The sequence below is a fragment of the Eulemur rufifrons genome, chromosome 7 (assembly GCF_041146395.1).
Source record: "Eulemur rufifrons isolate Redbay chromosome 7, OSU_ERuf_1, whole genome shotgun sequence".
NCBI classification, from domain to species: Eukaryota; Metazoa; Chordata; class Mammalia; order Primates; family Lemuridae; genus Eulemur; species Eulemur rufifrons.
Genome location: NC_090989.1, coordinates 102,290,866 through 102,308,979, shown reverse-complemented (window position 1 = coordinate 102,308,979; position 18,114 = coordinate 102,290,866). Strand labels below are relative to the sequence as shown.

Sequence of the window (18,114 nt, the reverse complement as noted above, 5' to 3'; positions counted from 1 at the left end):
AGGAGGGGAGCAAAAATGAGGAGGCCAATGAGCATTTAGAACCAAACCCGCAACAGCAGGAACTTGAGGTTAGGGAGTTTTCCTGGCCAGGAGCATATGCAGAGACTGGGAGCTCATGTCCAAAGATAACCTTTTCCCCATTAACATATATTAGCATAGTAAAAATCACACCCATCAGTGCCACAACAGTTTACAAATGTCATGGCAACCCCTGGAAGTTACCCTATAAGAATAAAATTGGGGAGGGCCCTTAGCTGTAAGAACTTTCCTCCCTTTTCCCAGAGAAATAATGAATATTCCATTCACCATTTAGCATATCATAAGCTATAGACATAAAAGTAGAAGTGTGGTAAGACCCCAGTGTCTTCTCCACTCACAGAGGTAGACCCATTTCCCCTCAGGAAATATACTTTCGCTTTCTATTCTGCGCTGAAAAGCCTGAAATAAAAGCTGCTTGTGTGGAAGAGCTAAGTGTCTGTCATCACTCTGTCACACTGGCCCTGCTTGCGATTTTTCCAAACAAGGAGCCAAAGGACCAGGACAACACCCCTCAGAAATCAACCCTGATGGGACCACAGGTGTAAATCACATATGTGATTTAAAATGTATGTTTAAAATTACAACAAATTTTTAGTTGCCACATTAAAAGACTAAAAATAAACAGGCAAAATCAAATTTAATAATATATTTTATTTAACCCATATATCCAAAATATCATCATTTAAATATATAATCATCTTAAGCTTTATCACAAGTATTTTTGATTTTTTTGTACTAAATTTTCAAATCTGGTACATATTTTACACGTACAGCAGATCTGCAGCCTTGGGGCCACATGTGGCCTTCTGGATCCTTGAGTGTGGCCTTTTGACTGAATTAAAATTTTTAAAAGGATTTGTTCTGTGAAGTTTGGATTCAGTGGAGGGGCCACACGTGGGCATCCAGAGGGCCACAAGAGGCTGCAGGTTCCCCACCCCTGAACTAGACGCATTTTAAATGCTCAGTAGCTACATGAGGCTAGTGGCTACTATATTGAACAATGCTGGTTTTTAGTATAAATTGTATGGAATTTGCTGAAACTTACTAGTAAGTGGTCAACTCCATATGAGCTGGAAAATAATTATGTATTTTTCCACTAATTTTATACAAGGTTCTTTATATGAACCTTAAGTCTATCTATATGAACCTTAAATTAAATCTTCTATATATTTACTGAATTATTTCTTTGCTTGCCCCTGTGTTGCTATATTACACAACTACAAGAGATCATTTATGTAACAATCTGGAGTTATGCAGTTTATACTTCCACTGCCTTATGTGGTGCTCCTGAATTGACTTACCTATAACTAAGGAGGCTATGATGTATTCTACCACTGTCATATGGATTTGACAATTTCTTCTTATAGTTACATCAAGTATTGCTTTATATATTTTGAGGCTATTTTATTTAATAGGTATATATAAGTTTAGAATATTCAGAATAAATTAAACCTATTAGCATTATCAGCTCTGAATAATGACTTTTGTCTTAAAGTCTACTTGCTGATATTAACATAGTTACATACTTCCTTTTCTTTAACATATCTCTATTATATCGTTTCCAAACTTTTCCTTTCAATCTTTCCATGTCCTTATGTTTTAGGACTGTCTTTTATAAAAAGCATATAGCTAGAGTTTCTTTGTTTGTTTGTTGGAATCAAGTCTGTTTCTCTCTTAACTTATGAGTTTAGTTTATTTACCATTATTGTGATTATTACTTTACACTTTCTATTTCTCCCTCTTTTTCTAATTATTTTCTCCTTTGGGTCTTTTGCAGGGAGGATTGTTGGACATCTGTTTGTTTCCTTAGTGTATTTTTTGCCTAATAGTATATTTTACTTCTATTCTTTTGGTGGTTACTCTTGAAATTTTACCATGCATATTTAATAGAGTCTAAAATTAATATCTTAAACTCCTTTCAAATAATGAAAGGAACAAATAACACTTGAGCTCTGATAGTAACCCTCCTGACATAATCCTACATTTTTGTCCAGTGTTCTAGTTCTTTCTGTTAGTCCCACTAATTACACATAATTAAAGTATTATTTTATACAGAAAATATTTGTTTATACTTACCTACAGGGCTAGCTATGTTTCTGGAAAGGGAAGTCTGGAAGTTTTTAGTTTTTTCTAATAAATTTTCCTCAAATGATGTTCATGTCTGGATTACTAAATCAACTGTGTCTTCTTATGTTTGTGTCATTAAAATTTTTTAGTCTAGAAATGTAGGTGCTATTTTCATTATGGTAAAAATGTTCAATAATATTATAAGAGTGAGACTGGAATAGAGATCAAAAGATTAAGAGTCTATTACAATTCTCTAGGTGGGAAATAAAATCAAGAAACTTAACAAGGCTTTTTGTTGTGGGAAAGGAGGAACTAGTTTGAGAGACACCAAGGAAGCAGAATATATAAAACTTGCTATTGAATGGTTGTGGTAGAACAGGGAGAAGGAAGCATCAGAGATGACTCAGGGATTTCAAGCCAAAGGTTTTCACTGTTGAAGGTTTTCAGAAGTCAGGAGGAAAGGAAAGATTACAGGAGATGGTGAATTTGGTTTTTGATGTGTGGACTCTTTGGTGTTGATGCATCATTAGGGTGGTGATGCCCAACAGGCAGTTAGTTATAAATGAAAGTCTCAAGTCTGAAAAGGGGTCAAAGCTAAAAGGAAAGGAATGATGATGGAAAACAAAGGTATTAGAAGAAGGAATAAGCAATACAGAAGTTACTCCCTCCATAGAAAACGAAAAGAGTCACAGTGATTATGCGAGTGGGAAGCAGCCCTGATCAACAAGCATGTTTTTGCTGCTACTGGCGTTATTCTAAGTCTTAAATTCAGTGCCCTTGTGAAGTTTTCTCGTGAATTTCCTCCTGTTCTTACTTCTACCCAGAGGATCACAAACTAAACATTGACATCTATTATGTGGATTAAAATATTAAAGTGTTCTTTATGTTTTCTTTTCTAATTTTAATATGTTTTATACTATGCCACATCCCTGACATAACCTTCTACTTAATTTGGTTTGTTGCTATCAATATTTGAGATAAGTAAAAGAAAAATAAATTTCTCAGGAACTGCTAATATGTGTTGACTTTATGGCATATCCCAACATGTCTGGTGCTAGAATTTAGTCATAAACTTTTTGAACCCAACTTTCATCATTTTATTATATTTGAGACTCTACATATGTTGTTACTCTTTCATGCAAAATAATAACTTATTACTTATTAAGCAAAAATTAAGCCTGAGAAAACACTTACCATGTATGCAGTATTTATAAATTGCTGTTAACAGTTAAAATATTGAATGGATCACTGATAGTAAAATATTGATAGTACATAGTAGCAATATGTATATTGCTAAAGAGAATAAACAGACTAAGCTGTGAAATAATATTCTCTGAGCCACGAACTGCAATTTAGGAGTAGTGTTAGGGGTGAGTCTTACTTATTCATTTGTCGGGTTTATGATTTTCAGGGAATTGATGCTGATTTCACATCAGAAAAGCATCGAGCAGCTGCAGGAAACCCTTAGACAGAAGCTGATGAATGATGATAACTGGAAGGAGAAGGTAACGGCAGTGTGGCTTTCGCCAGCATGTGTCCCATTTGCTTTTTAAAATTCTGTCCATTTGCCAGAAGACTATTCCACATAGATTTCTTTGTTTCTATGCACATTTTTTATTCCTTCTGGAATTTCCTAGACCAAACATGCTTATGATGTGTGTCCTTTCCAAAATAATAGACAACATAATGGGAAATAAAAAAGTAGGAACAGATTTTGAAATCTTATAAGATTAACATAGCCCTTGGTTCTCATGGAAGAGCATAATTTTTACTTTTAAGTATTTACATTTCTTTCCTCATCAAGTGTCAGAATCTGCATTTGATCATGTTCTAAAAGCAGAGAAATATTAATTCTCACAACTTCTCTGTTTCTATTATAAGCAGATAATATAAGAGAATGGGAAGGCTGGGCGTGGTGGCTCACGCCTGTAATCCTAGCACTCTGAGAGGCCAAGGCAGGTGGATCCTTTGAGCTCAGGAGTTCGAGACCAGCCTGAGCAAGAGCGAGACCCCATCTCTACAAAAATAGAAAGAAATTATATGGACAACTAAAATATATATAGAGAAAAAATTAGCCAGGCATGGTGGTGCATGCCTGTAGTCCCAGCTACTCGGGAGGCTGAGGCAGAAGGATCACTCAAGCCCAGGAGTTTGAGGTTGCTGTGAGCTAGGCTGATGCCACAGCACTCTAGCCCGGGCAACAGAGCGAGACTCTGTCTCAAAAAAAAAATAAATAAATAAAATAAAAATAAAAATAAAAAATAAAATAAAAAGAGAATGGAAAATGACTTAAAATTATTTAGTTATGAACTTTTGGCAAAGTGAACTGAATAAGGATTTAGCTTGCCATTATTTACAAAGACATTTTTGTTCCTAGATTATGAAAAAAAAAATTGCATTGATTTTGATCTTTGGACTTTCCTATAGTTTTCAAAGTTTCAGCAATGAATATATATTACTTTCATAATTTTAAATAATAGAAGTAATATTTTTAAGATTGTTAGTCCCTACCTTCTCAGGCCATGCACAGCCATCATCTCCCTGCCATAAACTTCTAATACATTGATTGATCCCTGGGCCCTATCCTGCATACTGAGCCAAAGCGTTCCCAATTCATTTTCTGCCCCAGCTGCTCTCTTTGCCTAGCCCTGGCTTTCCACCTTAGTTTTCTTATTATGTCTTAAGTTTTCCTCTGGAATTGGAGCTAGCCGCTGAAATTCAGATTGTTTTACTGAACTCCTGACAACCTGTTTGGTTATTATCAGATTCTTCTCCTTCAGGACTAGACCCCATAACTTGTAACCTCAAGCAACAAGCAGTGGCCACCTTCAAACTAGCATCTCCATCAGGAATCCCTGCCATCCAGAGTGAAACCGTTTAGTTATTGTTGCTGGCTCAGATCAATTCTAAATTTGTTGCTTCCATTTCCAGTCTTCCAAACAGATGGCCATATTTAGCCAGTACTAGCCCTCTAAAAATAAATACCCCTTACCTTGTCCCTCAGGGCACACAGTCATGCTATGAAATGATCACTGTAACAGTAGTTGCATATGGGCAAAAACAAAATTTGAGAATATGGAATAAAGTTGCTATAAGTATCTCACTCTTGTTTTGTAGCACAGGCCTTTTCTTTTCTTTTTCTCTAAGGCCCAACTTCTTTAATTCTTTCTAATTTTTATTAGCCTAGTGTACTCTATTGGCTGGTCTGCTCTTATTCACTTCTTCTATCCTTACCAATCCATGTTTAAAAATTCAAAAATAAGAAGGTCAAACTAATTAGTAGTACAAAATATACACATTAAAACAATGAGAGGGATTTTTGTACCTATCCAACTGATAGAATAGTTTTAACACTGTGGTGAAGGTCTAGTGAGATAGTCTCTCATATCTACTCTTAAAGGGAGTAGAAATTAAAGGAACCTTTTTGGAGAGCAGTTTTTCCATATGTATCAAGAGACATTATATTGAGTCCCATCTTTTGACTCTGAAATTTCACTAATTTAATTAACATAGGTAGAGATTCAGAGATCCCTCCCTTTTCTCAAACTCCTGAACTCCTTCTCTTGGACTGATGCAGTGAACTTTCCTGCCTTTTCTCACGTAGAAGTTCCCATCTCCACATTCACACCATACTAGGGGTTTTCAGAGATACTTCAGTGGAGAAACGGTCTCTGTGTTTATGATCCACTCTAGTTCTTATGCTCACCGTACCCCATCCCTGAGTTGATAACACGGAGAATAGAACAAGTTAGCATTAGCAGGTGACCATATAAAAGCATTTATGTTCTTGCTTTATGCTGTTAAGTTAATTTTATGGTGAAAATAATCCTATGTAATATTCTCTAAGTTCTTACTAAGACCATGGTATCTTTCTAATATATTAGTGATATCACAGATGTATTTTGGCATGTATAATTTTCTATAGTATAAATGGATGTTTGATTTTGTTGAAAGAACATGGATTTTGTTAATAAATGTTATCATTTAGCTAGCAGCAAATCAAGATTCAGAGCAGTAAAACCAAGGAATGATAATTATGCCTTGGCTATGTTAGCTATTGAGACTATGAGTAAAAAGTTCCCTAAAAGTCCTCTCATAAGAAAGGAGAGTCACTAATATGACATTGTCATCTCTTTCTTGGGTCACTGTGCCTTTGCATAGGAATGAAATGTTCCTTTTACAAATGTATAAAACACATATTAAAATAAACTTCATAGCTTAAATGCTTTTAACATTTGAAAAAAGTAAATAGCAATTTGTGCCTGTGCTTAATTATTTTAGAGTATGTAAAAAGCACATAATAGGGTCAATAGTTGCTATGCAACAAGGATGGCACATTTTAAAATAACTGCATATTTACTAATTGTCATGGATTTTTGTTTATTTCAAGTATTGCTTTGATGTGAAGAAAGAAAATTAATGTGCATGCTGAACCTTTAAAATTGGTTTTAAAGGCACAATGTTGTTACTATTCAGTTAAAATTTTGTAATAAAAATATCCTATAGCCACATTGCTTACATAATCAACTCACATCACTTATTGACTAACATTTTTTAGTACAATAAACAAATTCCAACCAAATATTTTCTTAAGTTACTATCAAGATACCACATTTAGGAACATTTTAGAATTGCACCGTTGACCTCATTTTAAATAGTATATAGAACTTTTAAAAACCAATAGTTAAACAAATAAACAAAAATGTTAATTCCATTAGTGAAATTTCTGAGTCAAAAGTTGAAACTCAATACAATGTCTCTTGATACATACTTCCTGGCTGAAGCAACTGGATTGATAGGAAAAATGCAGGGAAGAAAAGTTTACCTCAAGAAATAGTCAATTTCAATTTTGAAGGGAGGCAAAAAAATATCTCAAATTCTTTTTGAAAATGGAAGAGCCAAATGACCAAATAATTCTAAGGTGTTTTACTATTAATAAAATTAAGAAGAATAACTTGTAAAATTCAAAATTTGACAGAGATGAAGTTGTTATTTATAAAATACCAATTTTTATTTATGCATAATATATATGACTAAAAAGAATATTAAGGACACACTTTAATTTAAAAAAATTTTTAGTCTCCATTATTATAGTATTTACTATATGACAGCTTTGTGCTGAGTGTTTTCCATAAATATAATTTTAATCATTGTGACATTATTATCCCCAATTTCAATAAAAAAATTAGCCTCAAAGAAGTTAGGTAATTTGCCAAGGTTATAAAGCCAGGAAATTATCTGAGAATTATAAAGCCAAGAAATTAGCTGAGAATTAACTTCCATGTATCTAAATACAAAGTCCAAGACTTCTACATTTAGCCAAGATGGAGTAACAGGGACCACATTTACTCTCCCACCTGAAACAAATAAAACACTGGAGAAAAGACAGAAAACACTGGTTTCAAGATATCAGACAAAAAAGAACAATGATTTTTAGAGACAAGAGACAAACAAGATGAGCCCTATGATTACTGTAGCTTAGTGCCTTGAAAGAAATTTCAGGCCATGCTGCAGGGAGCAGGAATCCAGGTTAAGTTTGGCAGATTTTTTGAGCTGAGGACACCTTGCAGAGAGTCCAGGGAGATCAAGGTAGCTAGAATTCATAGGATAGTGTTCACAGGAGAGAGCTGCACAGAGGAAGAACACTGGAGATCTACAGAGTCCCCTTGCATAAGTGTATGATCAATCCTTACATGTGGGGGAACTACCCAAAGCCAGGCCCATCTGAAAGAATTAGAGAGGAGAGTATCAAATACCCACATAGGGCAGTAATAATGTATGTTTCCACCAGCCAGACTGGAAAACCTATGATTTATAGGGCACTGGATAGAGTACTCAGAAGGGTCTTGCATCATTAGGTGGGAATAATTAGCCCTAGATGAAATGCTGATCTGATCCTGCCTAATAAATGTTAAGAGGAAGACAAAATAATCACGCTGATTTCAAAAAACTTAACTGCATTCCAGAACAGAGCTCAAGAAATATTCATAGGAATATAAAAATATCCAACACCTGGCAAAGTAAAATTAACAATGTCTAGCATCCAATCAAAAATTACCATCCATAGAAAGAAACAGGAAAGTAGGACTCATAGTGAAAGGAAAAATCAATGAATAAAAACTGACCCAGAAAGGTGCAGATGTTAGGATTAGCAGGCAAGCAACTTAAAACAAGTATAATAAGTGTATTCCATATGTCCAAATGCTAAAGAGAAAAATGACCATGTTAAGTAGAAACATGGAAGATATAAAAAAGACCAATTACTGGATTTCTAGGGATGAAAAATATAATGACCAAAACAAAAAGTACACTGAACTGGGTAAATGGCAATCAATAGATACTCCAGAAGAAAAGTTTAGAGAATTTAGGACACAACAATAGAAAAACTTTTCAAGTAAAACAAGACAGAAAAGAAACTCAAAAAACAAAACAAAAAGAACATTGGTGAGCTGTGAGACAAATTCAAGTCACCTAATTTATGTATAATTGAAATTTTTGAGGGACAGGAGAGAAGAGGGGACAGAAAAAGTACTTGAAGAAATAGTGACTGAAAATTTTACAAATTTAATGAAAACTATACACCCACAGATTCAAGAAGCTCAACAAACTGCAAACCCACAAAAATAAACACACCAAGGAGGCCGGGCGTGGTGGCTCACGCCTGTAATCCTAGCTCTCTGGGAGGCCGAGGCGGGTGGATTGCTCAAGGTCAGGAGTTTGAGACCAGCCTGAGCAAGAGTGAGACCCCGTCTCTACTAAAAATAGAAAGAAATTATATGGACAACTAAAAATATATATAGAAAAAATTAGCCGGGCATGGTGGCGCATGCCTGTAGTCCTAGCTATTTGGGAGGCTGGGCAGGAGGATCGCTTAAGCCCAGGTGTTTGAGGTTGCTGTGAGCTAGGCTGACGCCACGGCACTCACTCTAGCCCGGGCAACAGAGCGAGACTCTGTCTCAAAAAAAAAAAACAACAAACAAACAAACACACCAAGGAACATTAAAATCCAGTTGTTCAAAAACAGTAATAAAAAGAAAATTTTAAAAGCAACCAGACGAAAAAAGTATATATGAAATGGAGGAACAAAGATAATAATGACAAAAAAAAATAAAAAAAAAAAAAGATAATAATGACAGCAAATTTTTTATAAGAAACAATGCAAGCAAGAAGATAGTAAGACTGAAAGTATTATACTAGAAGAAGAGGGCTGGGGTGAGGCAGAAACCTGTTGACCTCCGTACCAATTGAAAGTATCCTTTAAAAATGAGGGTAAAACGAAGACTTTTTTCAGGAAAAGCTGGAAAAAAAATTACCAACACTATAAGATGTTAAAAGAAGTCCTTTAGTCAGAAGGAAAAGTATACCAGACAGAAATATGGATCTACACAAAGGAATGCCAGAAATGGTACCAGTGTGGGTAAAGATACAAGTTTCTGTATTATTATTTAAATTTCTTTAAAGGAGATAAAATTGAATAAAAAATAATCCTAAAGAAGGCAGAAAAATAAGACAAAGAAAAAAGATGAGATGGCCAAATAGAAAACACACAGCAAGATAATAGTTTTAAAGCCAATCATATCAATAATTACATTAAATGTAAATAGTCTAAACCAAGAGTCAGGAAACTTTTTTCTATAAAGGACCAGTTAGTAAATATTTTAGGTTTTGTGGGACATACAGTCTCTGTCACAACCATTCAACTCTGCCATGGTAGCATAAAAACAGCCATAGACAATATGGAAATGAATGGTCATGGCTGAATCTAGTCTGTGGGCCACAGTTTGCTAAGCCCTGGCCTAAACATCCCCATTAAAAAGGCAGATTTTCATGTTGGATAAAAATTCAAGATCCTACTATCTGTTGCCTGTAAGACATGCACCTTAGACTGTAGGGCGATCTGGCTGCATCTGTCATCCCATTTATCACCAGGGTTGATTTGGCTGATCTGGATGGTTAGGTGGGGTGCCCCCTTCCTCCCTCACTGCTCCCTGGGAGTCCCTCCTGAAGTTGCATGATTGGTGAAAAAAGACAACCTTTCCTGATGGAGGAGGGCTATTCTTTTTTTTTTTTCAGCCTATTATGGGGGTACAAAAGTTTAGGTTATGTATATTGCCCGTGCCCCACCCCCCGAATCAGAGCTTCAAGCGTGTCCATCCCCTAGACGGTGCGCATCACACTCATTATGTGTGTATACACCCATCCCCTCCCTCACCCACATCTGCCCGACACCTGATTAATGTTATTCCTAAATGTGCTCTTAGGTGATGATCAATGAAACCAATTTGATGGTAAGTACATGTGGTGCTTATTTTTCCATTCTTGAGATACTTCACTTAGTAGAATGGGTTCCACCTCTATCCAGGAAAATACAGGAAGTGCTATATCACCATTATTTCTTATAGCTGAGTAGTCAGCATGCAACCTCTGTGGAAAGCAATATGGAGATACTTTAAACAGATACAAGTAAACCTACCATTTGATCCAGTAATCCCATTATTGGGCATCTACTCAAAAGAACAAAAGACATTGTATAAAAAAGACATCTGCACTCGAATGTTTATAGCAGCACAATTCACAATTGCAAAGATGTGGAAACAACCCAAGTGCCCATCAATACATGAGTGGATTAATAAAATGTGCTATATGTATACCATGGAAGGCTATTCTTTAGTGAGGGGTATATGAGTAGCTGTGCTTTCCTGCTAGAACCTCCAAATAAGCTCTTAAGAAAAGCACTTTAATATAAATACAAATAGGTTAAAATTAAAGAATGGAAAAAGATATAACAGGCTAACACAAATCAAAGAAAGCTGAAGTTGCTATATTACTATCAGACAAAGTAGATTTCAGATCAAAGACATCAGAATATTTAAAATATTGCCAGGGATAAAGAAGGTCATTTCAAAATGATTATGGAGTTAGTTCACCAGGAGTACTTAATAACCCTAAATGTTTATTCACCTAATAACAGAGCTTAAAAGTACATGAAGCAAAATCTGATAGAACTGCAAAGAGAAATAAATCCACAATTGGAGTCTGAGATGTCAATATCCCTCTTTCATTAATTGATAGAAAAATAGCCATAAAATCAGCAAGGATATATACTATGGAAAGTAGTAAAATGATTGACTTTTAAGTGATATATTGAATACTGTTAACAAATTTGACCTAACTGCTATTTGTAGACTTCTCCACTTAATAACAGAATACATATTCTTCTCAAGTGCACATGAAACATTTACCAAAGTAGACCATATTTGGGGTTATAAATAAGTCTTAATACACTTAAAAGGATTCAGATCATACAAAGTCTTTTCTCTGACAATAATGGAATTAAATTAGAAAACATTGACAAAAAGTTATCTGGAAAATCCCCAAATATTTTTAAACTAAATAAATACCAAGTCCATGGCCCTTACTCCTTCTGTGGAGACAGGTTACCTGGGAAAACTCAACAAGCTGAGCTATAGAGGCACCAGAAACACCTGAGTGTGCACACCCTCTCCACCTTATAGTAGCTTCGTGTTCTTTTCTGAGTGCCCCTGAAGCTCTCCTTGTCTTTAACAGTCTGAGAGCAGCCCGTCCAAATAATTGTATAATGTTCCTAAAAGATCATTAGTAGTCTTTTAGCTAGACAATCTAGAAATTTGTTTTAAAAGAGCCAGAATAACTCCTTGCATTGAGTACTGTATAATTACATTGCCTGGGACAAATGCTCTAATGCTGTACCCAGTGCAACAAAACCAATTGACCCAGCACTGAAGCTAATCTTCTGTCTACATTTTATTTAATTTAAAGGGCTTTCTATAAACTTTCTTAGCAATATTTCTGTGTCCTGTTACCCTGGTTTCAATGTTCCCTAGAGAAATTTAGGTTGACCCCCTTTCTTCTCTTGGTGGCCTGAATCATGTAGTCATAGTCAGGTCTGACAGTTTTTCCCCAATTTACCTGGTATTTGCCCCCTCTTAGAGTTTATAATCATAGTACAGTGTAGATCTAGAGCCAGCCCGTCCTTGGGATCCCTTCTCTAATCTTACCAGATGAACTCCCAGGAACGATCTACTCCAGTACACATAGATTTGTTCTCTCTCTTGCTCCAGTAGGCAGAGCAAAAACCAATGGTTAAAAACCGCATGGAGAGAGATGTTGGCTTAATGACTGGAAAAACTGTTTAATGCTTAGCACTGTCTGAAAATGGAAATGCCTGCTGAGGAAGGAGTGAGTTATGGTTTCTGGAGGTGTGAGGCACACAGCAGACAGTTGTTTAGTGTAGGTTCGTAGTAGAGACTGAAACGTGGAAGCGTGGAAGTAATAATCTCCACTGACTATAGGATTTCTGCTTGTGCTAGAGCTTTATACAGATGCTTCACCTCATTTAATTCTCATAACAACCCTAAGGGAACTAGTTATAACCCCACCAGGAAAGGTAACAGTCACGAACTTAAGATCACTCAGTTAGCAAGTGGCAGAGCCAGGATTTAGAGCCGGGATTTAAACTCAACTCCATCTGCATCCAAAGTCCTTGTTTATTCTTTCCACAATTCATGGAAGCATGAGAGGTTGAACTAGGGAATTTCTAAGGTCCCTTCCAGCACTATGATTCTAAATCAAAATATGGATACAGACACTCTTTGACTTACAAAGGGGTTACCTCCCGATAAGCCCATTTTTGAAGATATAGTAAATCAAAAAATGGGCATTTTGTTGACATGATGACAAAAACACAAAACCCAGTATCCTCAAAACGTTGGCAACACAGTATGTACACACTGTAGAGTATAGGTTGTTTACCCTTGTGATTGCATGGCTTGCTGCAGCTGCCCAGCATCATGAGAGAGTATCATACCTCCTATCAGTAGCCTGGGAAAAGATCAAAATCCAAAATTCGAAGGACTGTTTCTACTTGCATATTGCTTTCACACAATCATAAAGTCAAAAAATCAAAGGTCAAACCATTTTAAGTAAAGGATCATCTGTACAGGCATCACTATGTTTTCCTTTTTTTTTATTATTTTTCTTTTTATTTCAGCATCTTACCGGGGGGGTAAGATGTTTAGGTTACGTATATTGCCCTTGCCCCACCCAAGTCAGAGCTTCAAGTGTGTCCATCCCCCAGACGGTGTGCACCACACTCATTAGGTGTGAATATACCCATCCCTTCCTCCGCCCTCCCACCTGCCCGACACCCAGTGAATGTTATTACTATATGTGCATGTATGTGTTGATCAATTAATACCAATTTGATGGTGAGTACATGTGGTGCTTGTTTTGCCGTTCTTGTGATACTTCACTTCCTTTAATCATCTTTCCAGCCTCAGTCACATTAAAATGACAATCTGTAACTTCAAAACTTTCTATGACCTCCATCAAGAAGGAGCCATTTGAAAAATCAACACTTGTACTTTGTATCTTCTCTGAGTTTTCAGCAGAACTTAGTCTAAGAGCCTCAATATCTGTTTGTTTGTTTTTTTAATTTCAGACTGAGTTTACAGTATAAATGAACAGATGACTAAGCTTTTAGTATTTATGAAAACTGTCATAATATATAGTTCTAACTTCTCTATTAATTTCTCAGGTCTTAGAAGGTCTTAGAAGGCGTTGGAATATTTGGCCCAAGTTCTAAGTCATATTTTTTTTAATACTAGAATTTTTGAAATAGTTTAATTAAAAATTTAATGTTATAATTTTTTAAAAAACTAGTCTGAAACTAAGCTTACTGTACTTATTTCAAGGCAAAATGGTTTTATATGTGCGTTAAATGCTATTTTCTAGATTGAAGCTGAACTCGCCCAGGAAAGAGCTCGACATTTAGTTGAATTTGAGGAGCAAGCTCTTCTCTTTAAGAAAGAAGCAAAACTGGAGCTTGATATTGAAAAAGAAAAGCATGAAGAGATAATCCAAAAGTATAAGAAAGAACAAGAGGAACTACAAAGGAAGGTTTGTAATTATGATAATTCGTCATTATTTAATGAGTTTGAAACTGCAGATGTTGATTATTTCCTCCTAAGAATGCTACAGTATTTATAGGTCTCCTTTGGATTACTGTGTCTTAGTTTTAGCCATATAGGTAAAATGGTTTGGCTATCCTCCAGAATGGATAACTGAGATAAATTATACAGGCACACAACCCAGCTATATATGGAATGTTTTCTACTAAAATAAACAATTTGAAAACAGTATAAATTATATGACTAGTAATTATCATGGGTAGATATTCTAATACCTTAAATATCTAACATCAAAAGATAATAATTAAACATTTCCCAACAACTAAAGCATATCCCCTCTAATGGCAAATATTTTTAATTCTAAACATTTTTGAATAAAGAGATTTTTTTTTTTTTGAAACGGTGTTTTGCTCTGTCACCTGGGCTAGAGTGCCATGGCGTCAGCCTAGCTCACAGCAACCTCAAACTCTTGGGCTCAAGCAATTCTCCTGGCTTAGCCTCCCAAGTAGCTGGGATTACAGGTACATGCCACCACACCCAGCTAATTTTTCTATTTTCAGTAGAGAAGGAGTCTCGCTCTTTCTCAGGCTGATCTCGAACTCCTGAGCTCAAGAGATCCTCCCACCTTGGCTTCCCAGAGTATTTGGATTACAGACATGAGCCACCGTGCCTGGCTGAGAAATATTTGTAAAATGTTATCACATCTTCTTAATTTCTTAAACAGTATGTTCTAAATATAATTTAAGGTTTTGTTAAGGTTTCCCTGTTTTTATAGGACTTGAGTGTAGTGTGTGTGTGTGTGTGTGTGTGTGTATTAACGAAGAACCACTGGGGAAATCATATTTTCAATAAACTCATTAAGAGTCTGTTAGTTAAACATCAGATGAGACCTAACGGCTTCTACATTTGTATACAGGAAATTTGGTACAGCCATTTCAGTAGCTCATGGTGAACAGTAGGCAGAACTAGCTACCTGAGTATGTGACCAATGCCATAGCACAGGGCCCCACACTCAGAAAGGCTTCATGCTTTGGATTTCATACTCTGCAGATACTGCCTTGAAATTCTTAATAATTTTATCTTTGAGTTTGTGTTTGTTTTGTAAGTGAAATCCTACTGGGACAATGGAGCTTGGAGCCTTCGTTTACCCAAGCTTCCGCCTCCCCTAGATGGGTCCTGGCCCTGGCACCCCAGGCTCTACTGAGTCTCCTCCTCCCTTCTTCCTCTTGCTTTATAACTGCTGTCGCAGTCTGGGTGGCTCAGGATCCTGTCGGCAGGGGAATGCAGACAGGCAGGGCGGAACTTGCCAGATGTTTCAGTTTCTCAAAAGAAGTCATAAATCCAGATTTTGTAAGTGAAATCTCCTGATTTTTAAATGTTGACTCTCTTTTTAAAAAATCAAAACATATTTGTGTCGATGTGATCCTCTTCCCCTAAGGATAATCTGCTTTATTTCAGTGTCAGCTCTCCTCGGGGTGATGGAAACCACTGTTCAGATATAGCAATGACCCTTTTCCCTCCTGGATTAATTGAAGATAATAGAATATTAGTTTATAAAATTACTAATTGTAAAGAGATTTCTCACAAAAGTTATTCTTTATGTAAATTTAACATTTGAAACAAATTTTGGATACATAATTCTTAAGTAATAGTTTACAAAGTCCTTGGAACTTCGGTCAATGTTTTCCAGATTCTTCATGGACTAGTTTCTTGTGCTAATGTTTATAATATGATAATATTTGTAGCATAAGTATAATAATAACAATATGTTTCATCAGAAGCAGTTCTGCTCCTTCTTGTTTGTTTTTTGTTCTTTGTTTTTTAAGGAGAAAGAAAACAAGCAATCTTTTCCCTTCTAAAGACTTTCATGCTATGAGGAAAAGCTTCTCCAAGTTATTCCTTCGTCTAATATATTTGCCTAGAGGTACCACCTTGAAAAGCAGTATATTTTCAAAGTATTCTGGTATTCTCTAGAATTGCACTGTCTTATGGTAGCCATATGTGGCTACTTAAATTTCAGTTAAATTAATTAAAATTTAAAATCAGTTCCTTGGTTACATTAGCCACATTTCAGTAGCCAAGACTGGCTTTTGAAATCCTGTCATGTGCACCTCTTCCCAGCTTAGTGACCAATGATATCATGTTGCTAACCATGTGAGAGTATTTACACCATGGAAACTAGATATAAATCTGGCTCTTTTTTTTTTTTTTTTTTTTTTGACAATCAGTTGTTAAACATTTACGAGCATACCACTGTCAATAGCCTCACATGGCTAGTGGCTACCATACTAGATAGCACAGAATATTTCTATCATCGCTGAAGTTCTACTGGGCAATGCTTTTCTAGAAAGTATAGTATCTGGGATACCTCCAGCCATCATATACAAGAAAGAAGAAAAGTCATGTCAAAAGAAAACTTATAGATGTGGTATGAGTAGTGTATAATTGTGATGCTCTCCCCCTTGTATCCCCAAACATCAGGCATTTTGAGATCCCAAAGCCAACCTGATTAGGTCCCACATAGGCCCCTGATCTGTTTGCCAAAGCTTAAGCTGTCTTTGTAGCTCAATATAGTCACAGAGATTTATATGTTTCCAAGGGTGATTAATGTGATACCATTTTAGGTAGAAAAATAAAAACCTTAGTCTTAACTCTTAGAAAGAAAATCTTGAAGGCCTACATATGTCATAGGATTTGTTTTCATCTGATCAGAAAAGTATACTGATTAATTAGAATAAACCTCTTAAATGTATGAACAGAATGAGATAATCGTTTAAGTCAAAAATGAGAAGCATTATAATTTAATGGCCTTGTTTTGCAGTAGCAATAAAATAACCAACTGCAATGACTTGATTTAATAAAAATGATCTTTTAAAAGTTGCTGCTATGAATATTTTTAGCGATAAAGTTTTACTCTTGTTTTAGCCTGACTTGCTTTCAATACTTACTATATAATGTAGTTGATGTTGTGGTAATCTAACATTCCAAAAAAAAAAAAATGGGAAATTTCAAAGTAGTATACTTCACTGATATGTTTACAGGTGCTATATAAAAAGCATGCTTCTTCCTCAAAAAGAAAAATAATAAAAAAGAATTGTATTGCCAAAAAAGAAGAATAAACCTCTTAAAAATCATAAGAACTCTGTGGTTACCTAAAAACTATTGCCTACAAACTAATAAGAGATTTATCTTACAGATATCTGAATTAATCACAGGCGCTACAAGAGATCTAAGGCTGGAAGTGACCACTCTTGAAGAAAAACTCCATGAATCCCATATTCGATACACTGAAGAATCTGAGTTAAAGGAAAAAGAAATAGGAAACCTTAAAAATTTGGTTGCAGAATTTGAATCTCGCTTGAAGAAGGAAATTGACAGTAATGATTCAGTTTCAGAAGATTTGAGGAAGGAAATGAAACAGAAGTCAGATGAACTGGAAAGAGTAATGCTGGCACAGACACAACTGATACAGCAACTTAACCAATCCCAGGAAGAGGTAGGAAACAGATGATGGCACCTTTGCATCTTTGCAATAAGTGAAAAAGCACAACAAACAAACAAAAACATGAAAAGTAGCTTGGTGTCATGGAGAGATTCGTGGATTGTTAGTCGGGGATCTGAGATCACATCCTTGCTATGTCCTTAACTAGGCAGTCCCTTAACTTCTCTGGACCTGGCTTCCATATCTCTAAGATGAAAAGGTGGAACTATGTAATCTCTAAAGTTTCATCAGTGCCCAGTTCTGTGTTGCAAATGACTATTTAAAACCTCTTAGACTAGGAATCTTTATATAATCATGTCTGATTTGTTTTAACATCGAATCTTTGCCAAAGAAAGATTGGTGCCTTGGTGGTTTTTAGGGTAACAAAAGTTTTAGTTTAGAGCACTAAAACTGCTTAAGTTCAAAAAGTATTTGGACAATGTATTTTAAGTATAATTTCACTTTAGGATTTTACCTTCCTGTCAACCTAAATTTATAAGGTAATTTACATGTGTTGGTCTTCTTTCTTATGTATGCATGATTATTTTAGCAGGGTTTTTATTTAAACTGGAGTAGACT

The 18,114-nt window shown here is 35.6% G+C and overlaps 1 protein-coding gene across 1 annotated transcript in view; it reads left to right on the top strand.

The window, feature by feature from the left end:
• The window catches only part of LEKR1 (leucine, glutamate and lysine rich 1), a 175,705-nt gene that overhangs the window by 140,887 nt on the left and 16,704 nt on the right, over positions 1 to 18,114 (top strand). The window contains exons 9-11 of the mRNA XM_069473050.1: positions 3,518 to 3,611; positions 13,879 to 14,043; positions 17,251 to 17,550. Coding sequence (XP_069329151.1) covers positions 3,518 to 3,611; positions 13,879 to 14,043; positions 17,251 to 17,550 — 559 coding nt within the window. The remainder of the gene's footprint in view (positions 1 to 3,517; positions 3,612 to 13,878; positions 14,044 to 17,250; positions 17,551 to 18,114) is intronic.